This window comes from Gallinula chloropus (assembly GCF_964237585.1).
Source record: "Gallinula chloropus genome assembly, chromosome: 16".
Taxonomy (NCBI): Eukaryota; Metazoa; Chordata; class Aves; order Gruiformes; family Rallidae; genus Gallinula; species Gallinula chloropus.
Window position 1 is genome coordinate 13,853,702 of NC_140101.1, and position 18,545 is coordinate 13,872,246.

At 51.9% G+C, this 18,545-nt stretch overlaps 2 protein-coding genes across 2 annotated transcripts in view; both read left to right on the forward strand.

Annotated features, from left to right (window-relative positions):
- Positions 1-919: 919 nt before the first annotated feature.
- Positions 920-11,165, forward strand: LOC311197739 (ER degradation-enhancing alpha-mannosidase-like protein 2; the record flags this gene model as incomplete). The annotated part of the gene is made up of 11 exons (XM_084271535.1): positions 920-1,026; positions 1,107-1,217; positions 1,357-1,396; positions 1,796-1,901; positions 2,885-3,010; positions 3,691-3,902; positions 5,027-5,168; positions 5,483-5,607; positions 6,316-6,460; positions 8,740-8,861; positions 10,546-11,165. 11 exons carry the CDS (start codon positions 920-922, stop codon positions 11,035-11,037), a joined length of 1,728 nt encoding a protein of 575 aa, XP_084127661.1. The 3' UTR covers positions 11,038-11,165.
- Positions 11,166-16,474: 5,309 nt separating this feature from the next.
- The window catches only part of TRPC4AP (transient receptor potential cation channel subfamily C member 4 associated protein), a gene marked incomplete at its 5' end in the record, with an annotated part of 37,512 nt that continues 35,441 nt past the window's right edge, over positions 16,475-18,545 (forward strand). The window contains one exon of the mRNA XM_084271736.1: positions 16,475-16,489. Coding sequence (XP_084127862.1) covers positions 16,475-16,489 — 15 coding nt within the window. The remainder of the gene's footprint in view (positions 16,490-18,545) is intronic.

The following is an 18,545-nucleotide window of genomic DNA, read 5'->3' on the forward strand; positions in this document are numbered from 1 at the left end:
CATGGGCAGGGACACCCTCCGCCAGCCCAGGGTGCCCAAAGCCCCATCCAGCACAGCCCTGGACGGGGATCCCCTGATGCATCCCAGCACTCTGGAACCTTGGACCTGCGGGAGAGGGAGGGGGAAGGAGAGGATGTCTGTTGGGTGGAGGCTGGCAGGACGTGCCCGGGCCCTGCTGTTTGTTCCCTGGCACTCCGGGACACTTCCAGCCCTGCTTCCAGGCAGGAATGGCACAGAAGCCGTTCCAGGGGCCGTGCCCTCTCCCCACCAGCACCACCGCCGGCAACACTTCATCGCTAGTAAAACGTCACAGCCTCGGTGACATTCATTTTCAGCAGCTCGAGTTACACCCCCAGCGCCGCCGGCTGCTGCCCGCCCCAGGGCAGGGCAGGGCACGGCGGGGCAGGACCGGGCGGGGCAGGGCAGGGCCGGGCAGGGCGGGGCAGGGCAGGGCAGGGCAGGGCGGGGCGGGGCGGGGCCGGGCAGGGCGGGGCAGGGCAGGGCAGGGCAGGGCAGGGCGGGGCGGGGCGGGGCGGGGCGGGGCCGGGCCGGGCCGGGCGGGGCAGGGCAGGGCGGGGCGGGGCGGGGCCGGGCGGGGCCGGGCCGGGCCGGGCGGGGCAGGGCAGGGCCGGGCAGGGCGGGGCAGGGCAGGGCAGGGCAGGGCAGGGCAGGGCAGGACCGGGCGGGGCAGGGCAGGGCCGGGCGGGGCGGGGCAGGGCAGGGCGGGGCAGGGCAGGGCGGGGCAGGGCAGGGCGGGGCGGAGCGGGGCCGGGCCGCTACCTCCACACTCGCTCCCTCCCAGCCCCGCGGCGCCCCGGAAGCGCCCCGGCAGCTCATCGCGTTTCCATCGCCTTGCGCATGCGCTGCCCGCGCCGGCCGCTCCCATTGGCTGGCGGCGGTGGGCGGGACGGGCGCGGCCATGCTGCGCTCGCTGGGCTCCTGGCTGTTGCTGTGGGCGCTGCCGCTGCTGGCGCCGCCGGCGGGCACCGGCGCGGCCGCCCGGGGGCTGGATGTCGCTTCCTACCGGTGAGCGCGGGGCCGGGCGGCGGCGGGGCCGGGCGGGACCGAGCCGGAGCGGGGCTGAACGAGCTGTGGTTCTGCCTCAGGGAGCGGGTCCGCGCCATGTTTTACCACGCCTACGAGCACTACCTGGAGAGCGCCTTCCCCTACGACGAGCTGCGGCCGCTGACGTGTGACGGGCAGGACACCTGGGGCAGGTAGGGGCCGGCCCAGGGCGGGGCATCCCCCCTCCCTCCGGCCGCGGGGCCGGGCCCGGGCCGTCCGCCTGTCTGTCCCTGTGTGTGTGTGTGTCCCCGCCCGTGCGCCGGGCCTCACGTCGCTTCTCTCCTCGCACAGCTTCTCCCTCACGCTGATCGATGCCCTGGACACCCTGCTGGTGAGTACGAGCTGCCCCCCGACCCCCGGGGCTCCGCCCGGCCTACACCTGCTCAGGGCCGCCCTCAGCCTCCTCCCTTCTCCCGGGGCTTCCCCCGCAGTGCTGCCGAGTCAGCGATTAATTGACCGAGGAGCCTTGGTGTTCCGCTTCGCTCCAGCCCTGGGTGGTGGGTGCCCAGAGCTGCCAGCCACAACACCTTCCCCTCTGGAACACACCAGAGGCGCGGGAGGAAAGGGTTTGAAATGGGGTTACACCATGGGCAGCTTCTTGTTTGCTCCTTGTAATGAATGATTTCACAAAGCAGCGAAACAAAACCAGATTTAGCCCCGACACTGAATTGCACCTTTGGGTTTTTTGTGAGCTCTGAGCCGTGCTCCCTGCTGTCCTGCCCCCCTGCAGATCTTGGGGAACCTTTCGGAGTTCCAGCGAGTGGTCAACGTGCTGCAGGAGGGGGTGGATTTCGACATTGATGTCAACGCGTCCGTCTTCGAAACTAACATTCGAGGTGAGTTCTTCCGTGGTGTTTCTTCTGCCTACCCTTCCTGTGTGGGGCTCTGAGCGGTCAGAGTGAACTTGCAATGCAGTGTAGCAGGACATGTAAACACACAGGAAGAGCCTCCTCAAGTATCACTTCCTTTTTGTCTCTGCACAGCATCTTTCTGCTTCCTGCCTCAGCCCAGACTATGTAGATGTGGCAGTTCCAGTGTTCTGGTGCCAATTTTTAGTCTTTAGAATAAATGGGGGTTTTTTGTACCAGTTGTGTAGTGTCTGTCTGTACGTACTGATTTGAAACAGAGAGTGTTAGTTCCTTGCTTTAGCATTCTAAAGTCAAACTTGTCTTTTTTTCTTGAAAGTCTCAATGGCATTTAGAGCCTTGTGTCCCTGCAAACACCAGGGAACAGAGCTGTTAGTTATGGGGGGTTCATTTCTCCTGTCAGGTATTCCTGAGCCAGTATTTGGGACAGTGTAATTCCTGGGTTTGTGCCTGTTATGTGACAGTAGACAGGCCCGTGCAAAGGGCTGGTAACTCCCAGCTGCTCTCAGGCACACTGAAATTCTTGGCTCTGGTGTAGACATTAGTCTCCAAAGACCTTAAGAAGGTACACTGCACTACTGCACACAAGCATAGTAGTCAGTTGTCTGGAAGAAATGAAATAAAATTCCTCTCATAGAGGTTTTTGTTGATTATACTGTTAGTGCTCTGACTGTCTGCAGGGCAGTGATGGTGTAATAGGGCAAGTAGGGTCTGGTGCTTTGAAATAATGGAGAAATGTATCTGCTGCCCATTGCAAACAGGCAGGAAGGAAAAAAAAAAAAACCTGCTCTTCTTGTGTGGCACATGAATTGGGCTGTTTAAGATGAGCCGTCTTGCTTTTCGTCTCCAGAAACGCTGCCACAGCATCATCATAAACACAAATGAACAGAACTGGTTTGAGATTTCATTCCTCTCCCACGTTCTTTAATGGGATTCTTACTGTGCACTTCCAGTGGTGGGTGGTCTCCTTTCTGCTCACTTGCTGTCGAAGAAGGCTGGCATTGAAGTGGAAGCGGGCTGGCCATGCTCCGGACCTCTCCTCAGGATGGCGGAGGAAGCAGCTCGCAAACTCCTCCCGGGTGAGAACAATGTGTGGTGACTGGTGTGGCTGTTGAAGATGACTCTGCTTGGTGTGTAAACTCCTAAACCAATCCTATGTACCCTAAACTCAGGTTCAGCGTGCGGGTAAAACACTGCCAAGTGCATGGTACCTGTTGTAGAATTTGCCTCTTGAGTGCTGTATTCACGGTGTGCTGCTTGTTGAGGGGAAGTATATTTGATGTAAATAATAAATAAAGGCTGTGAAACAGCGGCCTGTGAAGACAAGAAGGTGCAGCCTTATCTAGCCCTTTGTGGGCTGCAGCTGGGATGTGTGCCCTGGCAGTATGACTCTTGCGTGGGGTGCATCCTGGGCTACCACAGGGTAACCACGAGCTCAGCGTTGGCATTTTGACCTGTGTGAGTAGTTCTGTTTTGACTGTTAGAATGAAAAAAAAAAACAGGTAGGGATGCAGTCTGCTGCTCTGGGCAAGGTTATAGAGATCTGCAGTACCTGCCCAGGGCCGTGAGTAGCTCGGGGTATCCTCTCTGCCCCTCCCAGCATCTCACGTGCAACATCTCGTTACATCCTTCGCAGTTACTGGGGTTGCTCTAGTTTTGTTTGTTCCCTGTGTCTGGTTGAATCAAGGCATGTGTCTGTGTGACAGCCTGTCAGGGGTAACAGTGATCGCTTTCACATGAACCAAACCTGTTATTTCAGCTTTTCAGACCCCGACTGGGATGCCATACGGAACGGTGAACTTGCTGCATGGAGTAAACCCCGGGGAGACCCCAGTTACCTGTACTGCTGGAATCGGTACATTTATAGTGGAGTTTGCCACTTTAAGCCACCTTACAGGTGACCCAGTGTTTGAGGATGTTGCCAGGAAGGCTTTGAAGGCACTGTGGAAAAATCGCTCAGATATTGGGCTGGTGAGTGCGGAACGGACTTGGAATTTGCCACCCTGCTTCTTGTCTAGTTTCATGGATGCATTTCTAAGCTTAAAAAGCATAAACAGTGAGGGTACAGAGGTAGATGAACACCCACAGTGTGACTAACTGAGCTGAAGTTGCACATTTGACATCGTTTCACAGCACCTGCAGCATCCACATCTCTGCTTTAGTGGTGCAACCCAGCGCTGCGTCATTGTTCTCTTCTGAAGCAGTTGGGAGACAAGTGCCTTCTCCTGGGCATTGCAGGTTTTGTAACAGATGGTCTGTTACAACAAAAGGTTAGTCTCACTCCTGGTGAAGAGAGTAAGAGCACAGGGAATGCAACAGGACACAACAGGACACTCCCAGCATCTACAGCTTCAGCACTTTGGGAATAGCCAGAGCTAGAAGCATTATTTGTGTGTTCAATATCTGCTGGTCAGTCTGTTGTCACTTAATTTCAGTAGCTGCTTTTTGAACCTATGTGAGCTCCTAGTGTTGCATATGTGGGGTGAAACAGATTATTCCTATGCTATATAAAGAAGCATTCCCTCTTGTTTGCTTTGGCATCTCTATTTTTTGTTAATCCTTGTCCAAGAAACAAACTGGATAGCTGGGGTTTTTCGTCTTTGTTGAGCAAGTCACAGTTGTGTATTATATTCTCCATCATCTGGGGTTTGTTTCTTCCTAGGCTGAAGAGTCACAGATTTAAAGCATCTATTTAAATATTATAGCATGGCAGCTCTCATGCCTTTGACATCCTTGGCCTCCATGTCTCTATCTCTACCTCTTCATCCTCCTCTGCTCTTTTGTAGGATGTGAATTAGGACCAGGCATGTGCATTTTTACAGGAGCATAATGGCATGTTGTTTTGGCCAGTGCTGTGTTTATATTTGAAGCATAAAATTCCAGAGTTATATTTTCTCCAGTTCATACTTCTCTGATACTGATAAATGTGTCTTGTAATGGAGGAAATGCTAGTTGGCATGGACCCTGTGAATCTGAGAGACAGGTGGTCTGACAAAAGGGTCAAAGTTTTCTTGTGTGGTTGTGCTGTGGTGGTTATTTTAATTATAATATACCAGATTAGCTTTATTTCCAGTTTAACTTCTTATTTCTTCCAGGTTGGTAACCACATCGATGTGATAACTGCCAAGTGGGTAGCCCAAGATGCTGGCATTGGGGCAGGAGTGGACTCTTACTTCGAGTACCTTGTTAAAGGAGCCATTCTCCTGCAGGACAAGGAGCTGATGTCCATGTTCCTAGGTGAGCAGTTTTTCTGTGTGAAGGGTCCCAGGAATGCTTCCTTGGCTGCACCTGTATGAACTCTGCATGTGGAAGAAGATGGAGGAGTTAACAGGGTACATTCACAACTGTTCCTGAAGCTATTGTTGTAATACTTGTGAACAGTCTGTAATAAGAAAGAGTTACCAAGGAGAGCAGCATCCTCAGAAGTCACTTGCTTGATGTAGCTCAAGGGAAGAGGCAGCTTCTCTCATTCTTGAAAAAAGAGTATTTTCTGTTGCTGGATTACCTACCCATCAATGTCTCTTTTTTTTTTTTTTTTTTTTTTTTTATAGAGTATAACAAAGCTATCAAAAACTACACAAAGTTTGATGACTGGTACCTCTGGGTTCAGATGTACAAAGGAACAGTGTCCATGCCTGTTTTTCAGTCCCTGGAGGCCTACTGGCCAGGCCTACAGGTAAGAGCTGCCATACCTGCAGCATGTGGTGATGTTTGTCTGCCTTGGGTCCATCTTTAAGATAAAAGTTGGAAGTAGAACCCTCATCTGTGCTGGTTTAAAAGTTTGCTTTGATCTCTACTGCCACCTGCAGTAGTCTGAGGCTGCAGAAGAGCAGATGCTGACTGTATCTGTGGTCTGTAAAAAGAGTGTCCCATTAAGCATGGTGGGAGGGCAGTTTTGTTGTAGCAAACTCCACTGACAGTGGTCTCTAATCCCAGTGGGAACCTCAGGCAAAAGAAAATTGTGTCTCTCTTCCCACCACCTCCTAAATGCTTAATTTGTGGGAATACTTCCCCACTGAGTGGTTTGCTTTCTCAACAGTACTTACATTTGGTCTGGGACTTTAGTATTGCCACTGAAAGAGACTGGATGCTGTGACTGACTAAAAGAAATGTTGACTGAGGAAACCCAGCCTTTCATTAACTGGAAACGAAAGAGAATTCGTACTATTTAGGTGTGTGGAATGGGTCCCAACAGAAAAGCAGCACCCATGTCCTTCAGTCCTAGCTATTCTGAAGGCATCTGTACTACTCACATGATTCAGACCTGCTGAACAATCCATTCCTGTCACTATCTCTTTGACTGTGGGAGTGTAATTGCATCAGTTCCTGTGCTGTTTCTTCTTCACCTAGATGTCAACTTTGCTAATTGCTTCCTCTTTCCCAGAGCCTAATTGGGGACGTAGACAACGCCATGCGAACCTTCCTCAACTACTACACAGTCTGGAAGCAGTTTGGTGGGCTGCCCGAGTTCTACAACATCCCCCAGGGCTACACAGTGGACAAGAGAGAAGGATATCCACTCCGGCCTGGTAAGCAGAAGTAAAACAGAGGAGCATGAAGTCCTGCTCTTGCTCTGGTCGTCAGGGTAAATGCCACCAACACCTGCCCTCCAAAAGCTGCTTCCCAGTTTAGCTTTGATTTAGTTCCTGAACATGTTGTACCAGTGATTTCCCTAGTCAGAGCTACACAGCTTGCCTTCTGCTGCTAGCAGACACAGGGCTGGCTTTTCAAGGAAGCAAATCATAGAGTTGCTGTACAAAGGGAGCCTGTTAATGGGATCACAGCATAGGATTCAACATGAGAGTTAGATTCTCTGACATGGGATGTTTTAAAGTACTCAGCATTGGTTCCAGCTTTGAGTGCTGTGTCCAGTTCTGGGCCCCTCACCATAAGAAGGACATTGAGGTCCTGGAGCGAGTCCAGAGAAGGGCAACCAGGCTGGGGAAGGGGCTGGAGGGCAAATCCTCTGAGGAGCAGCTGAGGGAGCTGGGGGTGTTCAGCCTGGAGAGGAGGAGGCTAAGGGGAGACCTTATCACTGCCTACACTGAGAGGTGGGCGATGGTCTCTTCAGCCAGGGGACAGGATATGGGACAAGGGGAAATGGCCTCAAGCTGGGCCAGGGCAGGGGCAGAGCTGATGTTAGGAAAAAATTTTCACTGAAAGAGTTGTCAGGGCCTGGCACAGGCTGCCCAGGGAGAGGCTGAGTCACTGACCCTGGATATGTTTTAAAAAAGGGTAGATGAGGTACTTAGGGACGTGGTTTAGCTTAGGACAGGAATGGTTGGACTTGATGATCTTAAAGGTCTTTCCCAACCTGGTGATTCCGTGGAAGTCATGTGAAATGTTAACATGACAGCCTGTATCCTTTAAATTTAGGATGTGAAACTGAGTATGCATGGACTGCTCTAGTTCTGTTGAGTTCCTGAAATAAACTGATTCTAGTTGCACTATCAAAAGCTCAGCACACGAAAGGATTATATGTTGGTCTGTGATACTGCAGTAAAATGATCCTTTTTCTGGGTGGTTATTTTTGGTTTGTGTTTTTTTACAACTCTGACCAAAAAAAAAAAGCGTATCTGATGGTTAGGTCAGTAAAACTCTGTAAATATCTTAGAATATCATAGAATGTGTAAGGTTTAGAGGCCATCTAGTCCAACCCCCTGCAGTGAGCAGGGACATCTTCACTAGATCAGGTCACTCAGAGCACCATCAAGCCTGACCTTGAATGTCTCTGGGGATGGGGCCTCCACCACCTCTCTGGGCAACCTGGGCCAGTGATACACCACGCTCATATTGAAGAACTTCTTCCTAATACCCAACCTAAGTTCCCCTTTTTTAGTTTAAAACTATCCCCACTCATCCTATCACTCCATGGCCTTGGGAACAGTTCTTCCCCAGCTTTCTTATAGGCACCTTTCAGGTACTGGACAGCTGCTATAAGGTCCCCATGGAGCCTTCTCCAAGCTGAACAAGGCCAACTCTGTCAGCCTGGCTTCGCAAGAGAGGTGCTCCAGCCCTTTGATCATTTTTGTGGCTTCCTCTGGACATGCTTAACAGATCCATGTCCCTCTTGTGCTGAGGGCTCCAGAGCTGGACACAGTATTCTAGGTGAGGTCTCACCAGAGCAGAGGAGCAGAATCCCCTCTCTCGATCTGCTGGCCACACTTCTGATGCAGCCTAGGATGTGGTTGGCCGCCTGGGCTCCAGCTTCTCACCCACAAGTAACCCCAAGACCTGTTCCTCAGGGCTGCTTCCCAGCACATCAAATGAGAATAATTTACTTCCTTTTGGTCTGAGTGTTGAGGTGACATCTGCACTGGACACTTCTACCAAAACTACTCATCAGCATTAACATTCAAATATGTTATGGCATCCAAAAAGACCTGTTACTGTAGTAAGTAAACCCAGATTTTTTGTGGGGGTTTAGGTATCCCTATTTGAAAACTGAATTTTCAGGGGTGAATTTCTTGTCTATGATCCTTTCTAGAAGCATCTTTCTTCTAAGAACTGAGTTTTAATCCTTGATTTCCTCTTGCTCTCCTCCCACTCCCTGAATGTGGGCAGGGAGTGTTACTCACTCTTACCTGAGCTGATCCAGTCTGCTTGGAGTGAATCTTCTTATAACATGTCCTCAGTAAAAGCAAGTAACCAAGTGTCTGTGCTCTGAGCCAGGGGAAATGCAAGGCAAGCTGGGCTGTTTGATTTAACACCACCCCTTTAAGATAACTGGGCAGTTAGAGACATCTCTCTTTCCCTGCCTGTGTGGTTTAGTGATCTTTATGCTTGCAAATGTTTGGGTTTTTTGCAGAGCTGATTGAGAGTGCGATGTATTTGTACCGTGCGACAAGAGATCCCACACTCTTGGAACTGGGAAGAGATGCTGTGGAGTCAATAGAGAAAATCAGCAAGGTGGACTGTGGATTTGCAACTGTAAGTGCTAAATAACTGCTGAGTCAGCTAAATGGCTGCTAAAAATCAGCTTTTGGATATTCTCATGAGTGATGTTCTGCCATTGAGTCAGGTGATTGAAACATGACTTCTTTTCCAAACACACCCCTCGTTTTCCTCTGTGAAGCTGATCACAGAATCACCAGGCTGGAAAAGACCTTTGAGATCTAGTCCCACCATACCCGTCCTCTGCTAACCCATATCCCTGAGCATCTCATCTCCCCATCTGTTAAACATACCCAGGGTCTGTGACTCACCCCTCTCCCTGGGCAGCCTGTTCCAGTGCCCAGTAACCCTTTTGGTGAAGAACTTTCCCCTCACATCTGATCTGACCCTGCCCTGGGGCAGCTTGAGCCCATTGCCCCTTGTCCCATCTCCTGTCCCCTGGCTGAAGAGACCATCGCCCACCTCTCTGCACCCTCCTGTCAGGTAGTTGTAAGCAGTGATAAGGTCTCCCCTCAGCCTCCTCTTCTCCAGGCTGAACACCCTCAGCTGCTTCTCAGAGGATTTGCCCTCCAGCCCCTTCCCCAGCCTGGTTGCCCTTCTCTGGACTCGTTCAAGGACCTCAATGTCGTTCTTGTAGTGAGGGGCCCAGAACTGGACCCAGAACTCGAGGTGTGGCCTCACCAATGCCCACTACAGGGGCACAATCCCTTCCCTGGCCCTACTGGCCACGTTTTTCCTCATACAAACCAGGATGCCATTGGCCTTCCTGGCCACCTGGGCGCACTGCTGACTCACAGTCACCCAACACGCCCAGGTCCTTCTCTGCCTGACAGCTCTCCAGCCACCCTTCCCCAAGCCTGTAGTGCTGCATGGTGCAGGACTCTGCACTTGGTGTTACTAAACCTCATCCCGTTGGTCTCAACCCATCAGTGCAGTCCATCCAGATCCCTCTGAAGAGCCTCCCTACCCTCAGGCAGATTGACACTTCTCCCCAGGTTAGTGTCATTCAAAAACTCACTGAGGGAACATTCAATTCCTTCATCCAGGTCGCTGATAAAGACCTGGCCAGTGGTAGCCAGGTAGTAACATCCCTGAACAGTGGGCCAAGTTCAGTTACTGGCTGTTGCACCAGAACCCAAAACATGGGAGAACATCAGAAGTTTATGTTGCCTCCTGTGTGGTGTTAGCTACTGGGTGTTTCAGCTCAGCAGGGTCTCCTCCTGCCAGGCTCTCTGCTTTCCCCCTGTACCTTGAAAATTGGATCCAGTACAAGAGAACTGCAGTAAGTGATTTCTCTAAAATCACTTAATGGAAGATTTCAAACATGCTGTCAAGCTTTGTTTTACAAAAAACCTTATAAATATCAGGAATTAGGCACTGTGATTTTGGAAATAGGTAAAAGCCTTATGATTCATTCCTATTGGGGGAAACAATAGGAAGCCTGCTTGCTCTTCTCCCTGCCCAGCTAGGAAGTGCATTTCTCCTGAGTGTTAGTTCCCTGTCCCTTAGTGCTAGACTGTGGTAATTCAAAACCTCTGAAACCTTGCAGATGTATTTGCAGGTGACTGTTAGAAGCACAGGAGGAATTGGTGCCACACTCTGCTGCTTAACTGAAGTGAATTGCAAGCTGGTTTTACTACTCCCTGCACCCCCCCACCCCCCACCAAGTTCATAACTGAATTGGATGTAACTGTACCCCTCTGTATTCCTTACCTTGTAGATCAAAGACTTGAGAGATCACAGGCTGGATAATCGCATGGAATCCTTCTTTTTGGCTGAAACAGTGAAATACTTGTACCTGCTGTTTGACCCAGACAACTTCATTCACAACGATGGCTCAGCCTTTGATGTGGTGATCACACCCTACGGGGAGTGTGTCTTGAACGCTGGAGGGTACGTCTTCAACACGGAAGCCCATCCCATAGACCCTGCAGCGCTGCACTGCTGCAGGAGGAGGAGGGAGGAGCAGTGGGAGGTGGAAGACTTGATGAGGGAATTTTACTCCCTGAAGAAAACCAGGAAATTCACTTTAACAACAACTCCGGACCATAGTGATGGGGAGACTGCAAAAGCCCCTGGAGATGCCCCTTCAGGGGAAGGCGGAGAGAAGAGGAACTCGAAGAAGAATTCACACTCCCTCCTGAGTTGCCCCAGTCAATCTTTTAACTCTAAACTTGCAGTACTGGGACAGGTCTTCCTAGATAACACCTGATTCTGTTTTCATTATCCGTTTAAATTATTGATTTGTACTCTGGGTATATATTTTTATAGTTTGATAATGGACAAAGTCACACCTCACAATGTGAATTGTGTTATGAAGTGAAACAGCTTTGTATTAAATTCTCCTACTGCTGGTTCCTAAAATGCGCTCCAGGTATCAGCTGTTAACGCTGTAAGGGTGCTAATCCCAAGCAGGCTGGTTGCCCAGGTAGCAAAGGGGTGTTTGGGAAGTGAAGCCTACAGCTTAGAGGTACCTGGTTTATTTCATTGTGAGTTTGTGTTGAAGTTTTACAGGCTTAGGCAGAGTCCATGTGAGCCTGAGCCCAGTGCAAGGGGAGCAGCAGGGTTTGCGAGCTGTAGCTTCACTTCCAGGACTACAAGTCTCCCTCTTGCAGTGTGCTCCACCTTGTATCTTTGGCCTCTTCATGAATACAGTTAGCCTGAGAGATTGATGACCAGTAGAGAGAACCTTTTGCTGCTGAGGTGGAGGCTCAGATCTGTAGATGTTGTGTATCAAGCATGAAGGGTGGCATGGGGAGAGTGGTTGTGACAGAAAATTGCTCAGTGTGGGTCACGACCCCCAGCCTGAAACTGGTTTGCTAAATATTACTGGTAATGTCATCTGCAGACTGCAGTAGGCTGTGGATTGGCAAAGGTTTCATTTACCCTGCAGTGGAGCTTACTTTCTTCTTACAGAATTTAACATGCTTTTCCTATGAAACATCCCCATTTCCTTCCTCTTTTAAACTTCCCTTTGAGCCCTTGCTTGCATAACTCTAGCCACCTCAGCTGAGCTGAATGTGTGGGGATGGAAGGGGACCTGGTTCAGCCTGAAGTGCAACTCTCCCTTGGTGCAAGCAACTGCTGAACAGTCCATAAGCTGTGTGAACTCCTTGGGACCTTTCTGACAGAAACCAGGGTGCAGTTCTGCCTGGCTAAGCAGGTGAAAGGCATGAAGCTTCAGGTGACTTGGCAAATCCAGTCCTTTCCATGTGGTGTTAGTGTCTTCAACAGGTATTTGTAAATGATTGGCAAGAGAGAAATCAGTGGTGTTACACAGTGTTTTTAAAGAAAAAGGGAGAGGGGGCAGAAAAATTTTGGGTTTTCTTCAAGCCTGCTGGAAGTTGAGGTGTCTGGAGCAAACACAAACAAGCCACAGTCATTTGGATAAATAAACCCACGTGGTCAGTGAATACTTAAAGACAACCAGGTCAGTGCTCAGCCTTTGCTGATGTGGGGTTGCTTTGAGTAGCTGTTGGTTTTGTCTTCACCTGAATTAGTGCTGTGAATTTACATGAAATCTGCACTCCTGCCCTTCAGGGTGGAAATCCTGTTGCAGTTGTGAGTGCAGTAAGAGACACTCTGGAACACTTTTGGCCAGACAGGCCCATTGGGAGGACTGGTAACCTGTACAGGCCCTTGTAGCTCTGTCTGTCTCCTTTAGCAATGCTGGATTGATACACTGTGGCAGGGGGAGTACTGAGTGGAGCACCCTAAAACTGAGACATCATTGGACGAAGAGGGGCTTTTGTTAGTGGCTCCTTGTAACCATACAGTTCCTTTCCTGTACACTATTCATAGTCTAACCTGTAGAACAATAAGATGCAGGCCTTTGCTTGGTGCTTTGTCCCAGTTCTCTCTCAGCATTGACCCAGCTGTGATGTAGAGGGAAATGAAGGACTTGTGGGACAGACTGCAGATTGCCAGCATGGTTAGATTTCTGCTAACCATGGCATTTCAGTGCCCTCACCTAAGCAGCTCCAGTAGCAGAAGCCTTAGGAGGCAAAAATCTTCCCTCAGCACAGTCAGAGCTGAAAGAGCTCATCTGTCCACAGCTACTGCTCTACTGTGATTAATCAGATGGATCTTGATTAGTGCTGTGGGATGGATGAGTCAGAGAAACATCAGCCAACCTTAATTCTGGTTTGTTCCAGGATTTGAGAGCGACTACTGTTTTACTAAGACTTTCTTTTAACAGAAAGACCTGTGATAGGGTTTCTTAGGACCCTTAGTAAGCCTTTAAATGGAAAACTGTGGCTTAGCCTGGCTGCTGGAGTGCAGGGAGCATGCTGGAGCCTCATTGACACGCTTCTGTTTCATAGGCAACGTGATGAAGGACAGATGTTTGGGACTCTTTCTGAGGGATGGTGGGATGAACTCGGTGGTGGCTGGCTGATGGTCCCACTAGAGCTCAGATTCCATTCCCTGTACGTATGGCTGTTAGAACTTGATGGATTCAGAATGACTGTGACAAGTCAGCTGGGGGCTGGGGGGAAACAGAGCTGGTACTTGTGGTGTGCTGCTGCCTCTCCTCCTGGGGCCTGCAGCATGTCTGTGGGATACTCCAGCTGGAGGGAGAGCTCCAGTCAAGCAGTGTTGTGAGCACTTGGTCATGTCAATGGAGTTTAGGGGAGTTTTGTCAGAAATCCAAATGTGAAATGCAGGTTTGGCATCTGCCCAAGGCTGGAAGGAAATGGGGTTTTGGTCAACTTGTGAAAAGTAGCACAGAACCCAAATTTAGCATTCACTGTTGATGCTGCCCTTGTAATTGTCTTGTTTCTCTCCAGTTGAAGCAGCCTGCAAAGTCCAAAACTTAAGGCCAGCTTTTCTGAGGTATTTCAAGAGTGACTGGATTTGGAGAGGCTGTGGATTGATGAAAGGTCAAACACGAGAGACTAATGGAGCTAACAAAGGGGAAGATAGAGAAATGCAGCGTCAGATCTTAGCATGAGTTGCTGGTGAATGGCAAAAAACCTACTGAAAAGCAAGGAGGGGGCAGGGAAGCCCTAAGAAAGGGGCTCAGAGCAGCCTTCTCCCCCTGAGGCGGTGGGAGGGCGGCAGGGAACAGGCTGCCCTGTTTGCACTTGCGGAGCTGCAGGCTGTGATTCAGCTCACCGCTGCCTCGCTGCCTGGCAGGGCTCTGGCAGGTGAAGCTGTGCTGGGGGCTGGGTTGGTCAGGGCGGTGGGGGTGGTGATGTGAGGTGTGCAGTGCATCACCCGGGCGCCATCGCAGCGCTGGCACCACCTTAACCCCGGGTGTCTTTATTCCTTTACATTGCTCCCTGTACAGTTAACATGGAACACGGGCTGGGGGCCGCCTTTAGAGCCCTCACGACTTGGGGCACCCACGCTGCGTTCCCCGCTGGCACCGAGAGCCAGACCGCGCTGCCAGGCAGGGCCACAGCAAGCGCAGGAGGAGAGCAGCCGGGGGCAGAGCCGCGTCGGGCCCCGCGGGGCTGCTGCCAGCGCCTCGGGGCAGCGCTCGCTTCCCAGCGCCGCCTCCTCGGACCTGGCGGTGGGGCTGCGGGGCGGCCGTTTTGGGCCAGCCCGGGCCAGGAGCGGGCCCGAGCGCTCGCGGGTGCTGTAACGGAAGGGAACTGGGAGGGGAGGGAAGGGGAGACCGGCTCCCTCCACCCCCGCGGCCGGCTCGCCCCAAGGTACCCCGGCAGAGCTCCCCGGAGGGCCATCCGCCCCCGCTCTCCTTCCCCGGGATGCTCAACGCCCTCCGGCGGCTCTGCGCATGCGCCCCATCCCGCCCCGAACTACATTTCCCGTCGGGCTCCGCGGCGCCGCAGTGCGCGCGAGGCCCGATCGGGGGCGCTGCGGAGCGACCCTCGCGCCGCTCCGTACAAAGCGGCGGGGGGAGGGGGCGCTTCCTGTTTGTCTCCGGCCGAGCGCAGGAGCGGCCATGGCGGCGGCGGCGGCGGCAGTGGGGGGCCCCGGGCCTGGCGGGGGAGGCCGGCGCGGAGCCCGGGCGGCGGCGGTCACCAACATCCTGGCGCAGCTCCGGCGCGGGCAGCTCAGCGGTTACGGCCTGACGCGGGGGGCGCAGGTAGGGGGTGGGGGCGGCGCGGCCCCTTTGCGGGGCGGGGGGGAAGGGAGATGCGGCTCTGGAGGCACCTGAGGCGGGGGGGAGGCGGGGGCAGCGGAGCGCGGAGGGGGCTGGCCGGGCCCCGGGGCCGGCGGGGCTGGGGGCTCCCGCGGGGCCGGTCAGGGCTCTAACCTGGCACTGCGACGGTGGGCTGGGGGGGCTGGCGGGGGCCTGCGGCACCTCCTGCCCCAGCTCACCCCCCCCCAGCCCGCAGCCGGCCTCGTTTAGGGCCTCGTCTGGGAGCCCGGCCCGCCAGGCCCCGCTCCGTCGAGGCTCTTTGCCAGCCTTCGCGGCCCCCTCGGCGGGGCCGAGCACCAGCTCGGGGCTGTCAGGCCTCTCCTGGAGCTCCGAGGCCGGGAAGAGCCCGGCCGGCCTAGCGGGGCCTGCGCCAGCGCTGCTCGGAGGCCGCATCTGGCCAGCGGCCTCTCTCCGTCTGGAGTCCAGCGCTCCCCTCCTCCTCTGCCCGGCCGGCGTCGGTCCTGGAACTGGGGGGAGGCTCTGCCACCTCGGGCGGTGGGGAAGAAGGATGCTTCTGTGCCTCCCTGCGCCTTTCTCCCCTCCTCCATCTCTCTTGGAGCAGGGCAGGCCTCTGTCATGCTGTGAAAGAGCCGTCCTCTGTTGCTTTGGTTGGTGGTAGATGTTGTGGGGGAAGCTCTGCTGGGAACGGTAACAACGCGGCGTCAGAATTTAAGCGTATTTTATGGACGAAGGCGGCCTCGTGATCTTAGGGCTGAGGAGACCTTTTAGCTCTGAAATGGCTTCGTGCTGGTGGTTTTCCGAGAAACTGTTCCAGGTCGATTTCAAACTTGACAGCTTTCCCAGTTGATGGTGCTGGGAAGTACTGAGAAATTAAATCAATTCATTAGCCTAGGCTTGTGCTTTTCATGTGCTTATACTGGCTTTTTTAAGAAACTGCTCATGGATAATGGACTATTAATTTCTTTTTATGAAGGATGATTGGCATTTATTTTACAGATTAAATGCAAAATGGTGCAAAGACTTGGAAACTGAAGCGTGGGATAAAGTACTTGCATTGAGGTGCTGATTTATTTGAGCTAAAGTCTCTTTTGTTTAAAAGAGTTGGAGTGGAATATGAAATGGGATTTCTCTAAGTGGTTTTCACAAGGGCAGACAACAGTATTTTCCTTGATTAACAAGGATTCTGAGCAACTCCGAAGAGAAGTCTTGTTCATCATAAGTGTCTGTGCCTCATTCTGTAGTTAACTGAAGGAACAGGAGGTGATTTTTTTTCATCTGCACTGCTTGCTCAGGTACTGGTGTGGTAAATCCATCACTTGTGTGGATTTAATCTCTGCTGAAGGAGGTTATTTCTGTGGGGATGCCTCAGGAGTGCGTTTCCATACATGTTGTCTGCCTGTCCTCCTCTGTGCTCTTGCTTCCTCGCTCCCCCACAGCCACAGTGGTTTAAGAGAAACGTGCTGGGTTCTGTGTTTGAATTTGGGGCTTTTATGGATTGTTGGCAGTAACCACTGAAGCAAATGACCAAGCTTTTACAGCAACTGAGGAACCTTCTCCTAGTTACCTCCTCCGCCTCGTAATGTCCGAGTCTGAGGTGGGGCTTTTTTGTTGCTGTGGGTTTGTTTGTTTTGCTTTATAAATTTCAGTATCACAGTGCTGCCCTGGCAGATTGAAAGGCTTCGATGCCTGTGGCTCCCAGGGCTTCGTAAATGCTGTAGGAATACATTTTTAAATCATGTAGACTAAGGAGGGGGGGGGAAGGAACAACCCCCTGAATGCTTTTGAGCTTTGTAAATGCTGTGTCTCTGTGCTTTTACCTTGAAGCAGTTTTTTGTTTGTAGGCAATCTAAATATAAAACACTTTGATGTAACTTTTAAAGTAGTACAGGGCAGTTTGGGGCACTCTTCTTCTTTAAATTCTGTTTTTCATGGAAACATTCAGCTTTCCTGCAGCTGGCTCCTCAGAGCAGTGTGCTAGCCCCTTGCTTACGTATCTCTTTTTGTTTCCTCCTGGAAACGCTGAGACCAGATCAAGTTTCTAAGCTGCCCTGTTGGGGTCCAGAAGAACAAGTCAGGAGAATGTCTTTCCACCTCTTTTTTTTTTTCTCCCGTTCTTTGCAAGAGAGTTTTGGGTCACATGCTCTCCAGGCTGCACCTCTGGTATCCCATGAGGAAGAGAAACCCTTTTCGAGATCTTAATTCAGAGAGATTGGGCAACACCTTTCCTTGTTGTGGTGCCGACTGTCTGAGTGGTGTTTGTTGTCACTGTGTTTCACCATCTGATCTCTGGCAGATAATTAGCACCTTCTATCAGCAGCAACGGCACTTCTTATTGGATCCAGCTTTGGGTACTCTTTTTAGGTGATCTCAGGACCCACTTGCAGGAATGCAGGGGCTTATCTGTGAATCAGCAAGGATAGGTGTTGACAGGCCTGCATCTGAGAGTTCATCAGTCTGATCTGCCAGGGACATACAAATATTCTGATACCTGAAATCTGCATCACAGAACAGTTTGGGTTGGAAGGGGCTTTAAAAGACCATCCAGTTCCAACCCACAAGCTTGCGAGGGGGTTCCACCATCCGTGTGCTCCACATTCCCAAATTCCTACAGAAGCTATGAAAACAGGGATTTTAAATCCAATCTGTTCAGCTGTCACTGCATGCCCTGAGCTGCCTCATGGCCCTTCTGTGCCTCAGTACCATGTGAGTACTGGCATGGGGGGTCACCACCTGCAGCCATCTCATGCTCTTCATTTGCTACCCCTGTTCCTGTTCTATTTTTAGATTGGGACATCACTGATTTGGGGGCTCCTGTGGTTGCCTCACTTTCTGAGGCAGCAGCACAAAATAGTTTTCCCTTTGACAGATCCACCTGGAACTGCAACAGGAAATTAATTCCTAGAATGTTTGCATGCATGTGCACACACACCCCTCTGCCTACTTTAATCATCCACCTTATCTTCTACCCACAACCAGGCTTCTACCTTTTTGCCCTCAGTTGGACCCTTCCCACTCCCAACAACCAGATAGATTAACCAGGAATGAAGGACCCTAAAACCTAACAACGTTGTCCTTGATCCTGTAGCAATTAAGAAGGTAACTGCCCACCCCTTGTGTGTTCTTGCTGCATTTGCCTGCCAGGAGCCACAGCTTGCTTGTTATTATTCCAAGCATCGATTGCTAAGCCAGTTTTCAGTAGGTCCTGCAGATTTCAGTAGGTCTTGCAGATTTCAGTAGGTCCTGCAGCTGCAGCCGTGCTGCCAGCATCAGCTGCTGCCCGGGATGCACAAGCCTCTCTCCCCGGTACCACGTTGCATAACCCTGTAGTGAGGTTTGTCCTGGCCCTGAGCACAGGGCAGGGAAGGGGCCTTTTCAGGTGGCAGCAGGACAGTGTTCTGCAAGTGCCCCACGTTTTCTGATCAGGATGTTGCTGGTGAGCTACTGGTCTGGACCTGCTCTGGGTGCAGGCAGAACAACCTGGTGGGGTTTATGCTGCAGTTCCTTGAAGGCAAAGAAACAATTTGGCTCAGCTAATCAACCTCTAATCCCCTTAGCAAGAGGGCACAGACTTCATCTGCTGCACGCCAACCACGAGCTAACATGAGACTGGAGGATATTTAGGTGCTGCTTTGTGAATCTCTTGAGGACAA